The sequence below is a fragment of the Sorex fumeus genome, unplaced genomic scaffold (assembly GCF_029834395.1).
Source record: "Sorex fumeus unplaced genomic scaffold, SorFum_2.1 ptg000020l, whole genome shotgun sequence".
Taxonomy (NCBI): Eukaryota; Metazoa; Chordata; class Mammalia; order Eulipotyphla; family Soricidae; genus Sorex; species Sorex fumeus.
Window position 1 is genome coordinate 20,763,570 of NW_026606077.1, and position 17,372 is coordinate 20,780,941.

At 43.3% G+C, this 17,372-nt stretch overlaps 1 protein-coding gene across 1 annotated transcript in view; it reads left to right on the top strand.

Moving 5' to 3' along the window:
* The window catches only part of AMPH (amphiphysin), a 262,010-nt gene that overhangs the window by 201,416 nt on the left and 43,222 nt on the right, over positions 1–17,372 (top strand). The window contains exons 12-14 of the mRNA XM_056113455.1: positions 7,613–7,729; positions 13,579–13,602; positions 15,584–15,607. Coding sequence (XP_055969430.1) covers positions 7,613–7,729; positions 13,579–13,602; positions 15,584–15,607 — 165 coding nt within the window. The remainder of the gene's footprint in view (positions 1–7,612; positions 7,730–13,578; positions 13,603–15,583; positions 15,608–17,372) is intronic.

Here is a 17,372-nt window from a genome sequence, read left to right on the forward strand (position 1 = left end):
ATCCTATCTAGAAGCTCAGCATGTGAGGAGGAAGTATCTCTCCTCTGAGGATCCTTTGCTTCAGGTACCAGAGCTTCTCACAAATATCTCCCCTGAATGTGTGGGGGCAGGAGCAGAACTGGACCCCAGTAGAGCCCTCCAATAGCCCAAACTGAATCCATTCCAGAGGCTCTCTGGAGAGTAACCTTACTGCGCAAAGGCCCAGTGCGGTTGGAGAGCAAAGGATTCCTGTCAGGAATTCCTCTCAGGTCATTGTTTACAGATCCACACCCATTTGCCCTTCTGGTCCCTCCCCAGAGTTTTGTCTCTCTAGGTCTGGCTTATTGTACTTCACATAGCGAGCAGCAGCCAAAAGAAAAGTCCATGGAGGGAAAGACTGAGGTAGCCGGAGCAAATATTTGCAGCCCATGTGTTTGTTAGAGTTCAGTAGCCAGGCCCTGGAAGGTGCTCAGCAACTCTAGTCAAAGCCAGGTAGCTGGATCAACAGGATAGGAAGGGTCTGACTAGACACTTACCTTAAGATGCAGACTGCTTACAGGCATAGGGAACGGTGTTCAGCAGCATCTCTGTGGAGATGAAAATCAAAACTACAGAGAAATACCGAAAACTGTTAGAATGATTTATCAAAAAAATAAAGGTCTATAACTGTACCTCATGGTGTTTCACTAATAAAAAAATAAATAAAAATAATGAAGAAAATAATGGACAAGAAGATATTAGAAAAAAATAAAAATAAAGGTAGGAATTAGTGAGGGTGTGGGGAAGGGACCCTGGGACACAGTTGGTGGGAACATGATGGGTACCCTCGAGGAGCCTGGCAAGCTACCGAGAGTATCTTACCCACATGGCAAAGCCTGGCAAGCTACCCGTGACATATTTGATATGCCAAACACAATAACAAGTCTCACAATGTTACTGGGCCCGCTGGAGCAAAATCGATGGAAGTCTGACTCTTCCCCAGGCCCTCCTGTCGTCCCCCCCCCCTCAAGCCCAGCAGCACCATTTCTTATATGTACAGCCAAAGATGTTGCACCTCTGTCCCAAAATGATCCTGCATCCCCATGCCATGCAGTATTCACAGTAACCAGGCCATGGAAACGGCCTGTCTGCTCATGAGTGAACTGGTCACTAGAAAGAGGACGGGTGAAGGCAACTGCCTGCTTTTATACATGACTGACCTGGTTCCATCCCAGCATCACATATGGTCCTCCCAGCACTGCCAGGAGTGAACCCTGAGTGCAGAGCCAGGGATAAGCCCTGAGCACTGCTGGGGGTGGCCCAATTCCCCACCCTCATTCCATCCCCAGATGAATTCATGGATCAGGGTCAGAGTACATATGCTTGAGGGGTCTCTATGTGACCAGCGTGGAGTTGATGGTATGCTTTATAGAGGACGTGCTGTGTTTGGTTTTCTGTACAGAGGCTGTGTAAGCACAGTCTGTAAAGTGATACTTTTAAATAAGTATTATTTACTGAATAAAAATAAGAAAATCCTGCCATTTGTGACACCATGAATGAGTCTGGAGGACGTTTTGACATCTATATGTCTTCTTGGTAAATGTCTGTTTTAAACTTTTTCTCATGCATTTACCTACTTTAATATATAAATTAAATACTCTTTAAATGTAATAGATAATTTCAGTTACTTTTAGGTATATATTCAGGCAAGTTTTGAGATCGCTTGACATCCCGTTAATCATCGATTCGCTCGAGCAGGCGCCAGTAACGTCTCCATTTGTCCCTGTCATGTGGTAGTGTAGCCCAATGGCGTCTGTTCATTCTAAGAACATGAAGAGCCTCAGGGTCTTGACAAAAAAGTGTGACCATCTGGTAAGTGGGCGGCCACGCAGTCTTTTGACATTCCGTAGAATCCAGTCGGTAATGGCTCTAGTCCAGTGGTCGTCTCCAAATCTCATTACGTGTCCAGCCCATCTGATTTTCGATGGCTTGGCAAATGAGACAGCGTCCCTGATTCTTAATTATTGACGGAGGTCGAAACTCCAGATTCTTTCTCACATTTGAGTGGAACGTGATACTCCAAGCATAGCTCTTTCGATTTTTCTTTGGGAGACCTGAATAGCATTCTCATCCTGTTTTCGTAGGGCCCAGGTCTCTGAGGCGTATGTTAATGCAGGAAGAACAGTGGAATCAAAGAGATGTGCCTGGAGCCAGAGGTTCTTCGTCCTCTTAGCTATTTCTTGACACTCTTGAAGGCGTTCCAAGCTGCTCTCTTCCTCCTGTGCAACTCAGGTGCCAGGTCATTTGTCATGTTGACTTCTCGACCTAGGTACACATAACTGTTGCATTCGGAGATGGTCGTTCCATTGAGAGCGAATGGAGCGTCAGGAATGAGGCTGTTTCTCATAAACATTGTCTTCATGAGATTCAGCTGTAGTCCGACCTTTCCACACACACGGTCGAAGTTGGCCAGTATTTGTGCTGCTTGGCTAATGTTTGGTGTTATTAGAACGATGTCATCAGCAAAGCGGAAGTGGTGTAGTTGCCGACCATCTATCTTCACTCCCATTCCTTCCCATTCCAGTCGTCGCATGATGTTCTTGAGGGTGGCACTGAAGAGTTTCGGTGAAATGGTATCACCCTTCTGAACCCCTCTCTTGACATGGATGATCACGTCTTTGTAGAATGGTGAGATCCTGGTAGTGAATCCGTAATACAGCTCACAGAGGATCCTGATGTATTGTGTTTGAATGCCCTGATTGGCTAGGACTTCAATGACTGCTTCCATCTCAACAAAATCAAAGACCTTCTTTAAATCAATGAACGTTAGACAGAGCAGCATCTTGAACACCAGGAGAAACCTCAGTGAGCTTGATTATCATGTGGATATGGTCAATGGTGCTGAATCCTTTTTAGAACCTGGCTTGCTTACATGATTTTCCTTCATCTAGTGTTCTGCCAATCCTATTCAGGATGACTCGAGTGAACAGCTTATAGATGAGACAATAGGCAAATCGGGCAATAGTTACCAATGTCGTGGATGTCTCCCTTCTTGTACAGTAGTACAGTCCTGCTGGTTTTCCATTGGAATGGAACCTTGCATTCAGACAAGTAGCGTGTGAAGAGCCGAGCCAGTGTATTGATGAGTACTGACAGCAGGTTCTTCAGGTGTTCAAGTCTGACCTTCTGGTCCAGGTGCTGTTCTCTTCTTTATTGACAAAATGGCGTGTCGGATTTCAGAAGGGAGAACATTGGAAACGACATATCCATCCTGCAGAATTTGGTATGTCGGCAGGTGGACGTGGCTATCGAAGAGATCTGAGTAGATTGTCATGGACAATCTTCTCCATTGCCCTTTTGGAAGATATGATAGATCCATCAGGACGTTGGAGGGCAGTCATCTTGGTCTTGTAATTGGCGAAGGACAGGTGGGCATTATGAATGTTTTTCCCGGCTTCTGCCACATCTACCAGTACTTCTGCTCTCCTCTCTTTGAGGTCTTCCTTTATCGCATCTCTGCACTGCTTTGCGAGCTCGGACGTTTTGAGAATTCTTCATAAATTCTGAATACTGGTATTTATCAAATAATGACTTTCAAATATTTTCCCCCAGAGTGTGGCTGTTTTGTCCTATTTTAAATAAGGTTTTTAAAAAAGTAGTTTGTTGTTGTTGTTAAGTCCTTTTAAAACATAAGGTTCCTTTTAAATTGAGTAAATTAGGAATTTTGTAACACGTCTAAAAATATTTTCATTAAGAAATTAAAAATAATTCATCCTCTGTTTTTCCTATGTGCTTTAGGTGTTATATTTAGATAATGGGCCAATTTGGAGTTGTGTATGTGCTGAAATTTCCTTCTTTACATATTACTGTCTCAGTGTCATCCTGTTGTTCATTGATTTCCTTGAGTAGGCACCAGTAAAGTCTCCATTCGTCCTAGCCCTGAGATTTTAGCAAGTGCCACATTGGAGGCTCTTTCAGGGTCAGGGGAATGAGACCCATCATTGTTACTGGGTTTTGGCATATCGAATACGCCACAGGGAGCTTGCCAAATTCTGCCATGCGGGCAGGATACTCTTGATAGCCTGCCGGGTTCTTCGAGATTGAGAACTAGACAATAAGAAGTTGTGTGCCTGCGGATGCAGCCACATGCTTCCAGGAGCTTGGTTTTAGTCTCTGGGTCTTGGCCGTTGATGGAATTACACCGCCCCAGAGGCAGTTGGTGGATGTAATGCCTATCTACTGGAAGATGGGGGATCTGGGTGGAGGAGGACCAATCCTGATCTGAGCAGCCTTGGAGATCTCAGCCCTGGGTCCTGCACACCTGGGTTCCTCTGCTGGTTCCTTCATGTGTGAGGCTCGTCCAAGTATGTGAGGAGTGGTCTTAAGCATGGCTGTGGCTGGTTCTGGAGGTCTTCAGGTGCCAGAGCTCTGCTTGGGGTGGGGAGGGAAACTCAACGCACCCCCCCTCCAAGGGGCCCCTCTGTGGACAGCCAGGCGCCAGGGCAGGAAACTCTGCATTGTTATCTTCCCGTGTTAGGATGCGGATCATAATCTCCCTTTAAGGACAAAGAGACTCCAGAGACTGCAAACAGCAACCAAGGTTTATTGTAAGACTGGCTAGCCAGGGTCAAGCCACCTACACAGACACGCAGGTCAGATAGGTGAGACAAGACCCTGAACTTCTTCAAAGGGGATCTTATATAGGCCTTCACTGGCTGTTACAGCAAAGCCCGCGCATTTCATAGCCAATAGATTTGTAACAACATATACTTTCTTAACCAATCCATTTGAAAGTACATCACTCCTTAGCCTATAGATTCGAAGATCAGCATTTACATACGTAGGCATTGTGGCCAGTGGGCATCTGGTAAATCTGGACATTTGGTTATTACCTGGCTCCAAGGGAAAATTAATGCTCTACATCATTAATCATCAGGGAGATGCAGATCAAAACCACAATAAGATGCCATCTCACACCTCAGAGACTGGCCCACATTCAAAAGAACAAAAGCAACCGATGCTGGCGCGGATGTGGTGAGAAAGGGACACTCCTTCACTGTTGGTGGGAATGCCGACTGGTTCAGCCCTTTTGGACAACAGTATGGATGATTCTCAAAAAATTAGAAATTGAGCTCCCATTTGACATAGCAATACCACTCCTGGGAGAATATCCCAGAGAGGCAAAAATGTATAGTTGAAGTGACATCTACACTTGTTTGTTCATTGCAGCACTCTTTACAATAGCCAGAATCTGGAAAAAACTTGAGTGCCCAAGAACAGATGATTGGTTACAGAAACTTTGGTACATCTACACAATGGAGTACTATGTAGCTGTTAGAAAAGATGAAGTCATGAAATTTACATACAAGTGGTACAACATGGAAAGTATCATGCTAAGGGAAATGAGTCAGAAAGAGAGGGACAGACATAGAAAGATTGCATTCATCTGGGAACATAAAGTAACAAAATAGGAGACTAACACCCAAGAGTTACTGTGTCTGGCATATCGAATACTCTCGGTAGCTTGCCGGGCTCTCCGAGAGTAACTGAGATAAATACTAGGAGGTTCACTCCATGGCTTGGAGGTCAGCCGCACATGCTAGGGCAAAAGGCAGCCCAGAGAGAGAAGGGAGCACCAAATAAAGGGTGTTGGGAAGATCCTCCCAGGATGGGAGATGCATGCTGAAAGTAGACTATAGACCGAACATGATTGCCACTCAGTGCCTCTTTTGCAGACCACAACACCCAAAAGGAGAGAGAGAACAAAAGGGAATGCCCTGCTACAAAGGCAGGGTGGGATCGGAGGGATGGGTGTGGGAGGGATATTGGGATCCATGGTGGTGAAAATGGGCACTGGTGGAGGGATGGGTATTTGATCATTGTATAATCGAAACCCAAGCACAAAAATTTGTAAATCTACAACTGTACCTCATGGTGTTTCACTAATAAAAATTGAAAAAAAAAAAAATCAAGCCTGAAGATGCAGTGCTGTTCTGGCCCTGCAGATGGCACTCACTGCTGGGGGCAAGGGGCTTGTGATGCTCCAGGGGCCATGTTTTGCCTCGGACTGAACTGTGATCTGGCACATGCAAGTCATGTGTCTTAACCACTGTGCCATCTCTGCAGGCCTGTAAGTTTAAAATGTTTGGTCTATGATCAATGTTATAAATATAACTCCTGATCTTGAAAATTTTTCTCTAAACATGTCTATCACTCCAGCATAGCGGGTAGGGCCTTGCACACGGCCCACCGGGGTTGGATTCCTCTGTCCCTCTAGGAGAGCCCAACAAACTACCAAGAGTATCCCGCCTGCAAGGCAGAGCCTGGCAAGCTCCCCATGGCGTATTCGATATGCCAAAAACAGTAACAAGTCTCACAATGGAGACGTAACTGGTGCCCGCTCAAGCAAATTGATGAACAACGGGAGGACAGTGCTACAGTGCTAAACATGTCTATCCTTTTTATGCAATACTCTGTCACAGATACTTCGTTGTGACCTCAAAGTCGAAGATTTATTGAATATGTAACATGTAGCTCAAAGTATGTCAGAATATACCCCAGTTCTTTTCATGGTGGTGAAATACAGTCCTTTATGGGACTTTGTTTCAGTTCTGCACTTAACTGTATAGCTTGTGGTCTTGGTAAAGCCAACTTAATGTCCATATTATTGACCTAGATAATGATACTACAATAAATAAACATTAATATTGGCATTATAATAATTTGATTTACCTAATTGTTATAGGTATCATTGTGGCAGTAAGTATACCTTCTTATATCTATTTGGCTTCACTTTTTATAATCCAGGAATGATATTATTCAAGGCAGTAGCTCGTTTTGCAGCAGATACAGGGAATGGGGCTATTGATCTCCCTCCCTCTCCTCTTCACCTTCCCACATACAGTGGTAGGAAAGCAGTATTAGAAAGAGTAGCACTATGATAACCAAACCTAGAGACAGAGTATATATCCAAATGTTGGTGTAGGCGACAGGATAATATTCCTTCCTCTCAGAATTTTAGCAAAAGTATCAAATATTAGAGCAGTAATCAGCTGCTCAGTCAGTCTGTGTCTCGACCAGTTTTATTTCTCTGGCCATCTGCAGTTCTGGGCTTTAAGATTTTTGAACTGGAAAAGAATAAACTTCTTTTATTAAGGACTGGAGCAATAGCACAGTGGGTAGGGCGTTTGCCTTGCACACAGCCAACCTGGGTTCAATTCCTCCGCCCCTCTCAGAGAGCCCAGGAAGCTACTGAGAGTATCTCGCCCACACGGCAAAGCCTGGCAAGCTACCCATGGCGTATTTGATATGCCAGAAATAGTAACAACAGTACTGGTGCCCGCTCAAGCAAATCTATGAACAATGGGAGGACAGTGCTACAGTGCTATTTTATTCAAGAATAAATAAATAAATGGGTGTAGGTAGGACCCATCTCTCCGACATTGTCTTTACCGCCTTGACTTGGCACTCAATGAAGGGCATTCCCCAGAACATGGCCGCAAACAAGACTGTTCTAGGCCAGTGTCCAGAGCTAGTCCATTTTCCCTCTCATCGCATTCTCATTGGTACTCCAGAAGAATAAGAATTACACATGGTTCATATCATGAAGTCTTGTGAAACTTAAACTGTTACCTGTGTTGTTTCGTGTTAACAGAATGAAGTTCCTGAAACAAAAAAAGAGGAAACTTTGCTGGATCTGGACTTTGACCCTTTCAAACCAGAGGTCACACCTGTGGCTTCTGCTGGAGTGACCCACTCACCTATGTCTCAGGTATCAAGCGACTGTTTTGGTGTATGGGGATGATTAATGTTAACTAATACATGAGTAATTACAATTAATAAGCTGGATAAGGTAACACTTGCATTTTTGTGACACCCCCCCCCTTCAAATTACTACTTCTTTTTCATTTTGGTCAACAATATTTCCTAAAGGGAAGAAAGGTTAGGATAAAGGCTTTATCAGTGTGATTTACCCCAAACTTTCCTGTGAAGCCTCTCTAGAAATTCAGCGTGGATAATCATACATTCTTGTTTGCCCAGCAATCAGCTGTCTGAGAATAATTATTCTTAGTGCCCACTTTTGTACTAAACATGTCCAGGTTTGGGTGATGTATTTTATTGTTTATGAAATTAAGCTCTTCTTTTAGCTTTAGATAAATCAAATTCCTTTACTGTGAATCCCTTTTACTGTTTCCTGTACTTTGCAAATCAGGGTCTATTTGAAAAGACCACAACATTATACCCAAACAACAGTGGTGTTAGACCTTCGGTATTTCGCACTAGATGTTTCTGGCCTCATACTTCATATTGCAGATACATCCCTCATTTGATTTGTGTTATGGTTCACACTGATGGCGTAGGGTTGACCTTGCCTGTCTAAGCTTATCTCAACTCCTCCGTTCCTCACTCAGCATTTCCCCATTCCAGTATCATAATGGTGTCCTCCTCTACAGGGTACTGGTGCCATCTCTGGCTGCTTTACTAACCTACAGGTGATTCTTCTTATATATAATCAGGTGACCATTTTCTAAGCTCATGGGAGAAAGTTAATTCAGAGGTTTGACTGAAATGAAATTGTATCTGTTTTGGGTCATGATAAGGTTTCACATTTGAAGTTTGGCGTGACCAAAGACGCTAGAAAATAGTTCAGATTTGATACATGAAGGTTCATCATGTACAATTGTGTAACCTCACACAAGAGGGGGCACGGCACCCACACGGCGGCGGCTCTATCTCTCCCGCCGCCCATGTTCGGTAGTCTCACCCTTCTCCCACCCCGGAGAGGTTGATGGCGATGGTCAGGCAGAGGAAGGAACGAGGGCCAGGCTGGTAGGTATTAGTCGTAGTTTATTCTGACTCTCTTCTCATCTCTCCTTCTGTCTCTGCCCCCATGCTACTTCATTCTCCTTCTCCATCCCCCTTTATCCTCCTCTTCCTTCTGATCCTCTCTGAACTCTCTTCTTCCTTCTGCCCCCAGCCCACTCCTACAGTACAGTTAAATCCTCTCTCCATGAGGAATTGGGGGAACAAATACACATAGGTGCGGTCACAATCAATAGGGGTAGAGATCAACAGGGGTAGAAATCTTAGCCTCAGGGAAGACCACTCCTAGGACAGATCCTTCCTCAGCAGGAGGACCCGCCCTAGAGCATAATCCCACGGGCGTGCCTCTCCTCTCCTTGTCCGACAAGCATATAAGAATATAATATAAATCATTTTGTATGGATACAGTAAGAAATATCTTAAACTTATAGAATTGCTCTCCTAGGGCCATCTCGATCTCAGACTACGGTGCTCAGGCCAGATAGTCTTTCCCACCCCTAGCAGGATCCTAGTCTTGTCGTTACCTTTGGATCATGACAGCATTTGTCTATGATCAAACTCTTAACTTAGAGTTAAGAATCGTGGCACTTTGGCCTGGCCCATTTCGCTGCCAGGGTAGCTCACCGCTTGCCCTGGGTCCATTCAGTCCCTCGTTGGGACCCTGCTTTGGGGGTATTAGGAACTAAGGGCAACTGAGGCTTAAGTCGAGAAAGCAGATGCCCAGGAGTGAATAATATTCAAGGCCAATCAAATCCTAAGTTACAAAGCATAATGTTAACGGTCTTCCTGTATCTATACAAAAAGGATATTACTTTAAAGTAAACTGTTCATAAGGCATAAGGAGAGGAAAAAGGCAATATTTCACTCATACATATAAAATCATAGATTTCTGGGAAACTGATCTTACAAATTAACAAAGTCTGATTAAGGGGAAAGCTGATTAACTGGGTGGGAAGGAGAGCATAGGGAAGACTGTTTACATGTTTACATGTAAACACAATGGAAGTGGAAGTGCCTCTGGAGCACTGTGGTGGATGTAACCAGGTTGATGGGTGTAACGAGATTAATGGGTGTAACCAGATAAAACCTAAGCTTCTTGAAGTACAGAGCAATGTTACCCAACATACAATGTACAAAATGAAACCGATCCTGATTTCCCAGTCTGAAGTTTAACAGGAACCACTAGGAGAGACAGCACAATATCATTCTCAATAAGTAAAGCTCCTGTTTAAGTCATGCTTTGTTCTGTATGAGTCAGTATTTCTAAAGGCTTCCCTGTTATTAATAAATTCAGTAAAAATTTCTAGATGTCTATCAGTCAGGGAATTGCATCGACCAAAAACTAGCCTTGAAGTTTCTTTGCAAAAAAAAAAAAAAAAACAAAATAAAACAAAACAAAATAAAGCCACCAAAAAACAGGTGTCTTGGGTTAATGTCTCAGGAAGTTGCTTCTTCTAAATCTCACTGGAGAATTACTGTGTGCATTAGAGTCTCAGAGACATCGGAACTTTAACAGTCAAAAGAAAAATCTGTCTAACTTTGTTTTTCAAGTTAACTTCAAATGAAACTTTAATGCTCACTGGAATATTCTCTAAAACTGATTTAGAGACATTCATAATCATCATCCAGTTTGCGGGTGTTGCCTTGAGACCAAGGAAAGCAGAGATAGGTGATGATTCTGTGATTCAGATCACTCTGCTCTCAGAGGTTTCTCACTGTCTGGATGTCAGCGGGATCTGTGAGGTTCCTTCTGATATACTCTAACCTGCGTTACTGTAGCAGCACAGGACACTTCCATAGTGGACACTGTGCGCTATTACTGGGTAAGATTCCACAGTATTTATATCTACAAGTTTGAGTCAAGAAACCTCTTTTATAACACTTTTTGAGTAATTGGTAAATAATGGACCTTTGTGTGGATTTAGGACTAAAAGTTCAGAATTTTCGAAGGATAGACTCGGTTTCTTCTTCAAATACCTTTGTTTGGAAGGAAATGCATTCCTGTATTTGAGAGAGTCCCTGATGCACATCTTCTTCCCTTGGGTGCAGCTAATAAACTGCCTGGGCTTCCACAGAGCCGCCACTGTGGAGCACATTTGCTCCCCAGCCCCACCAAAGCTCTGCTGCCATGGGAAAGTCTGAGATAACTGAGACCCCCGCATTCAGATCTGATGGCTTACTCCTTCCTCTTTATGCTCTCCCTTTCATGCCATCTTACCCTGTGTTCACAGTGATGTTCATGATAGGCAGAATGACTCAGCGTGTGATCTCTGAGCTCAAGCTAACATCCTGAGGATTGCTAAATATGATGTTTTATCTGATTTATTATTTGTGTTTGGAGGCCACACCCAGAGGTGCTCATGGATTACTTCTGACTCCATGCTCAGGAATCACTCCCGGCAGTGTTTGGGATTCATATGGGGTGCCAGGGATCGAGCCTTGGTCTGCTGCATGCAAGGCAAGCACCCTACCCGCTGTAGTGTTGATCTAGCCCCCATTTTGTGTTCTATATTAGGCACGAATATATATCTGAAAAAAAAGAACGACAAACAAAACCTGTAGTAACTTTCAGACATCTTGAGTCTCAAGGGAGTTGAAGCAAAAGCAGTATAAAAAAATCGGAATATGCAGCACTTGTGTATTAAATGTGGAAGGATTCCAGGTCCAGAAAGCAGCGGTTTTCGGTGTAGTGCTGTTCTCCTTTCTCTGTCATTCCCCAAGTCGATTGCCTCGAGCAGGCCCCAGTAACGTTTCCTTCATCCTAGCCCTGAGATTTTTTAAAAAAAGTGCCATATTCAAGGCTCTTTCAGAGTTAGGAGAATAAGACCCTTCATTGTTACTGGTATTTGGCATATTGGGTACGCCATGGGGAGTTTGCCAGACTCTGCCGTGTGGGCAGGTTACATTCGGTAGCTTGCCAGTTTGTCCAAAGTAGGAATGAGATGATAAGATGTCGCACAGCCGCAAATGCGGCCACGTGCTTCTGGGAGCTGGGTTTTATAGTCTCTGAGTCTTGGCCATTGATGGGATTACACGGTGCCGCGCCGGGAGCCAGTTGGGGGGTGTGACCCCCGCCTACTAGAATTTGGAGGATCTGGGTGGAGGATGCTCAGCCCTGATCCGAGTAGGCTTGGAGATCTCAGCCCCGGGACCCGCGTGCCTTTGTTCCCCTGCCGGTACCTTCATGTGTGCGGAGAGTGGTCTCAGCATGGTGGTGGCTGATTCTGGAGGTCTTCGGCTGCCGGAGCCCTGATTGGGGCGGGGAGGAAAACTCAACCCGCTCCCCTCCAAGGGGCCCCGGTGAGGACAGCCAGGCGCGGGGCCAGGAGACTCTGCGTTGTTGGCAGGGAACAAAGGTAGGCAGGGGAACAAAGGCACGTGGGTCCCGGGCTGAGATCTCCAAGTCTACTCGGATCGGGGCTGAGCATCCTCCACCCAGATCCTCCAAATTCCAGTAGGCGGGGGTCACACCCACCAATTGGCCCCCTGGCGCCGTGTAATCCCATCCACGGCCAAGACTCAGAGACTATAAAACCCAGCTCCTGGAAGAGAACGTTCCCCAAGTAAGCGCCAGTTAAGGGGTCACAAGGCAGCAGAGATGTAGGACCCTGGGTCAGTGCACCCCGAAAACAGGTCTGCCGCCTGCCAAATGAATCATTCCCTCCAAACCACAAGCCCATGTTTTGATCTCTTACGTTTTGTTTGTTTTGATCTGTTGTTTTGCTTTGGTTTAGTTCGGTTTCTGGTCATACCCAGCAGTACTTGGGGTCTACTCCTGATAGTGCTCAGGAATCACTGCTTGTGGTGCTCTGGGGACCATATGTAGTACTGGGATTGGAACTGGAGGTTGGCCATGGGCAAGCGCAAGCACCTTAAGCCTTGCACTGTCTCCCCAGCCGCAACGCCCACAGTTTACAGTACAGAGTCCAAACAAGGCATCTATCATACCACCTGCAAGCTATCATACTCATGAAACTGCAGTCCAGGCTCTCATTTGCTATTTGCATGTAGCAATTCAGAATGATTCCATACAAATGGATCCATTCTAGACATGAACAAAGATGTATGCCAGAAACAGTGTGACTTATGCAGTAATCCCAAGTCACACAGGAAATCAGAAAGGCAGATGTTTCTCACTTTCTGTACACACAGTAGAAATTATTTGAATCCTCTTAGTTCACTCTCCAAAATCAAAAAGCCTTATAATTAAATTACCAGTATTACTACTGGTGTGATTCGTCAGTATATCTTAGGGACATCCTACAGGTTTGTTTAACTGCCAGTTAATCGGACTTTGTTATCCTCTGATTCAACACATGGAGATGTTGCTTGGTCATTATTACATCATCATGGTTTTGATGGGAAGGAGAGAAATAGCATAAGCAGTCATCATGCTCTTCTTCTCTCAGCATACTGTATTTTAATTATGTGTGCTTACGAAACTAAACCCATTCCTTTACTCATAGCAAATGGCAGGTTGACTACAACTGTCTTTTAAAATACATGATAACCTCTATCATAAGTCATCAGGGAATCAATGTGGCTATTTACCTTCTCCCAATAAAATTAGGTAAAAAGAAAATTATTACTGGCACACTTGAAGTGCTGAGTTGCCATCAGTAGTTAGTGACTATCACTGAACCTCATAGATGTGAGACATTCTTAGCACCAGAGAAACTGTGCGGAATTCAATGATTCAAAAATATTTATGATCTTCTTTCAAGAACTTGCATCACCTCAGCTGCTGGATGTGCATGGGATTTGCATACTGATGCACTTTTCTCTCTTTGCTTTCAGACACTGCCCTGGGACCTATGGACGGTAAGAGCTGAGATCTCTGTGTTTTGCCGTATCTGGGTTCTGAAAAATTCTAGAAGCCTTTTTTTATATTCCATGTGCAATATATATTTGCATATATATTATGGTAATGGGTTTCCAGTAACTGGTTGTCAGCCCCTCCCTAACAATCCAGTACCTAGAAGCAATGGCAAGGAAAGATATGTCCGTGTGTTGAGCTCTTGAATGGCAGGATTGTGACCTTTTATGTTTCTTCCTATGGTCACCATGGGTGGAGGTAGATGCTGGAGTGAAGCACATGCACATTTACCATTGCTCAGAAACCTAATATAGAAGTGTGGTTGGAGCAATACAAAGTCCAGCAACTTTCTCTGCACAGGAAACTTTTTTCATTATTCATAGTCAATGAAATTTTCTCAGTAAGAATTTGAGCCTTAGAACCAGATAACCTTATTTTATTCTGTCTTCTCCAATTTATAACAAATATGACTTGGAGCCACTTATAAAGCTTTCTTTCTTTCTTTTTTTCTTTTTTTCTTTTTTTTTGGGGGGGTCACACCTGGCGATGCTCATGGATTACTCCTGGCTCATGTACTCAGAAATTTCTCCTGGCAGTGCTCGGGGGACCATATGGGATGCTGGGAATCGAACCCGGGTTGGCCGCATGCAAGGCAAACGCCCTACCCGGTGTACTATTGCTCCAGCCCCTTATACAACTTTCTAAGCCTCAATTTTTCCTCATCTGTGAAGTAAGGGTGATAACAGCTGTCTCAGAGGGTTGTGTGAGTAAAGTGCAGTATATCCCAAGACCTTTGGTGTATCAATAAAATGGTAGTTATGTATCAGTAAATTATGGTTGATATTGTGGATTGAGTTCACCTGATGTGCGGGGATGAGTGTCACTACAATTATCCTGAGAAACAGACACAGAGAGCTTTGTCGCAGTAACATCTGCTCTGAGATGGACTTAGAAGAGCCAGAAACAGGAAAATTTGTTAGTTCTAACTATTTTCATTTACCTGTTCTTCTGAAGCAATCCTAAGGAAGTAGAGTGGAAACTAACAAGATCCCTGGCCCCTTGCCTCCCAGCACTCAGGGGGTAGAGCACTTGCTTTCCTTGCTGCCACTGGGGGGTTCAATTCCTAGCACCCCATATGGACCCCTGAGCCCAACAAGGAGTGACACCTGAGCATCTCCAGGTGTGGCCCTAAAATAAAACAAGCAAACAAAAAGCAAATAAAAATTGAAAGGTAACTTTCCCTTCTCTTCCACAGGGATCCTACTTAAGATCTTTAGAGTATCATGGTATATTCTCAAGAGAATAGTGAAGCAATTTTGTTTCAAATGTTGACTACTTTAGAGGACATTACTACTAAGAATGGTAATAATGATAATACTTCAAAACTTGGACATAATTGCTCAAATTTATTGATTCTCTCAGCACCTCTGGCTGTTTTCTTTGTGTGCAGACAAAATTTCCAGGAAAAGCGAAGAATCTGAGAAATATCCTCCAGGCAATTTGATTTGTTATATCAAGTCATCCTTCACCAAAAATGACCTCCAAGGCATAATCAAGTGCAAGAAGAGTTTCATAGGGATTTTACTTCCATAGATCCATAGTATAACAGAGCATATGATATTTTATAATTGTGGGGATGCTGGTGTTCAATCTTACTCTGATTTACTCAGATTTTCTTATTTAATGAAGCTTTGGATTTCAAAGCCTGCAAAACATAAGTCATATAATATTCACAAGCCTAGAAAAGGGCAGGTTTCTTTGTATTGAAACTGTGTCGTCTCAAACAATACCTAAACAAAACTGACTCATCATGAATACAAGTTGTAAAATCTAATATCAAACTAGTAAAAGCCGCAGCCTTCAGCGAATGTTGACTTTGGACAGCAGAGGATTTTAACATACTAATCAGTTTTCTTCTGTTACATCATTATTACTTGAACTTTCTTACTGTGTGTGTGTGTTGTTTTTCTGTTTTTGTCCATGCAGACAAGCACTGATTTGGTACAGCCAGTAAGTACGAAATTTAAACCAGATATTTCTGGTTTAAATAATTAATATGTATTACATATATGACATTTTATCTAAAATGAGCTTTGTTATCTCATGTCATTGCTAGTCAAAAACTTGACTTCAGGCTGTTCAATTTAAAAACTCCTAGTTTTGTGTAACTGGTGCTGCACTACCAAATAGCTTTGTGTTTTTCATCAAATCTTATCATGATCTGTTTCATCTTACATTATTTTTTTTTCTTTTGCTTTTCTGCATATTCTAAAGACTGATGCTTCAAAAAGTCTTTCCCTCTGTAACCTGATCATGGAGGAAACTCCTGACAATGGGTTGACTGAAGAAATTCAAAGCTCTCAGATTGAGCTAGGTGCATTTATTTGGGGTCCTGATGCTAGTACAGGCAGTGTCAGCCAGGAAATTACCCTTGGTGGATCCCAGGAAGACTCTGTATGTCTCTCTGAGCCAGAAAATAACACTGAAGTTTGTGCTCAAATGCTTCCTTCTGTGAACTGGCACACCCTAGGTGGGCACAGTAAGCCTGTTCTAGGGTCAGCTCTCCCATGTGGAAACGAAGAGCTATCCCTGGAGCCTATTCCTGAGATTGAATCTGCCACTGCTGCTTGTGCGGAGATGGATGAGACTTATGATTTCCCTGTCTCCAAGATGCCAGCCATGGAAACTGGTGGCTTGGTTGAAGAAGGTCGAGAAGAGGTCAGAAAGCCAGAAGAAGAAGAGCAGCAAAGGAAAGAAGATTCTGTGTTCACGAGTGTGAAGGCATGTGAAAAGGTAGACACTGGAGCTATTAGTAGCAGAACATTAGAAGGTAGAGAAGAATTTGAAGAGAAAGTATGTGCAAGTTCAGGAAACCAGGCATTAGATCATACAAAAATAGAAAATCAAGACTGTGATGCCTTAAAAATCAATGAAGAGAAAGCTAGGGAATATCTGAGAGAAAGATGTAGAGAAAGCATAAGTACCAATGAAAAATATTTTGAGAAAACTGACGTACTAGAGAAAAAAAAACAAAGAGTAGATTTGGCAGATAAATTTAATCACAGAAATGGGGGGCTTGAAGATGGGATTCAAGTTGTAATAAATAATTGTGATATTGTAGAAAGTTCTGGAGCTGAATCTGCCAATCATACAGACAATTTGAATCTGCCTCTCTATTTTGACTCTGCATCCAATCTTGACGATGCTAGTCTAGAGGCATGGGATTTAGCAAGAAAAGACATACAGCAATTGATAGATGTTCCTAATCAGAATATAATCTATCACTCAGAACTAGGAAGTGCAGATGCTGATGAAACTCAGTCTGAGATTGTGTTACATGATTCTAGAGGTAACTGGAATAAGAATCAGTCTCTTGTTTTATCAATAAAACATGAAGTGATAGCTCAGTCTAAGACAGGCCTTAATTATTTCCTGGGAACTAATACAAACAGTGAAGATTGGTTACATAAGGCAGGGCATTCATTAATTGAGGAGTCTGAAATTGCAGTGACTGGGAACTCTAGTCATACCACTGATTTGTCAAGAGTTACAAAAACAGAATCTTGGGGAACAGATACAGGTCAAATTTGGCAGCCAAGCTTGGATTCAGAAATGAATAATATTCAGTTGTCAGAATTTTCTGGTATACCAGATGGACAACCAAGTAGATTTGCCAGTTGGCTTGATTCTGATAACCATTGGTCTATTGGGCATATGAAAGCCCTAAATAATTGCTTGGAAAATTTAAATTTAGTTGAAGCTAAGAAAGGGTTGG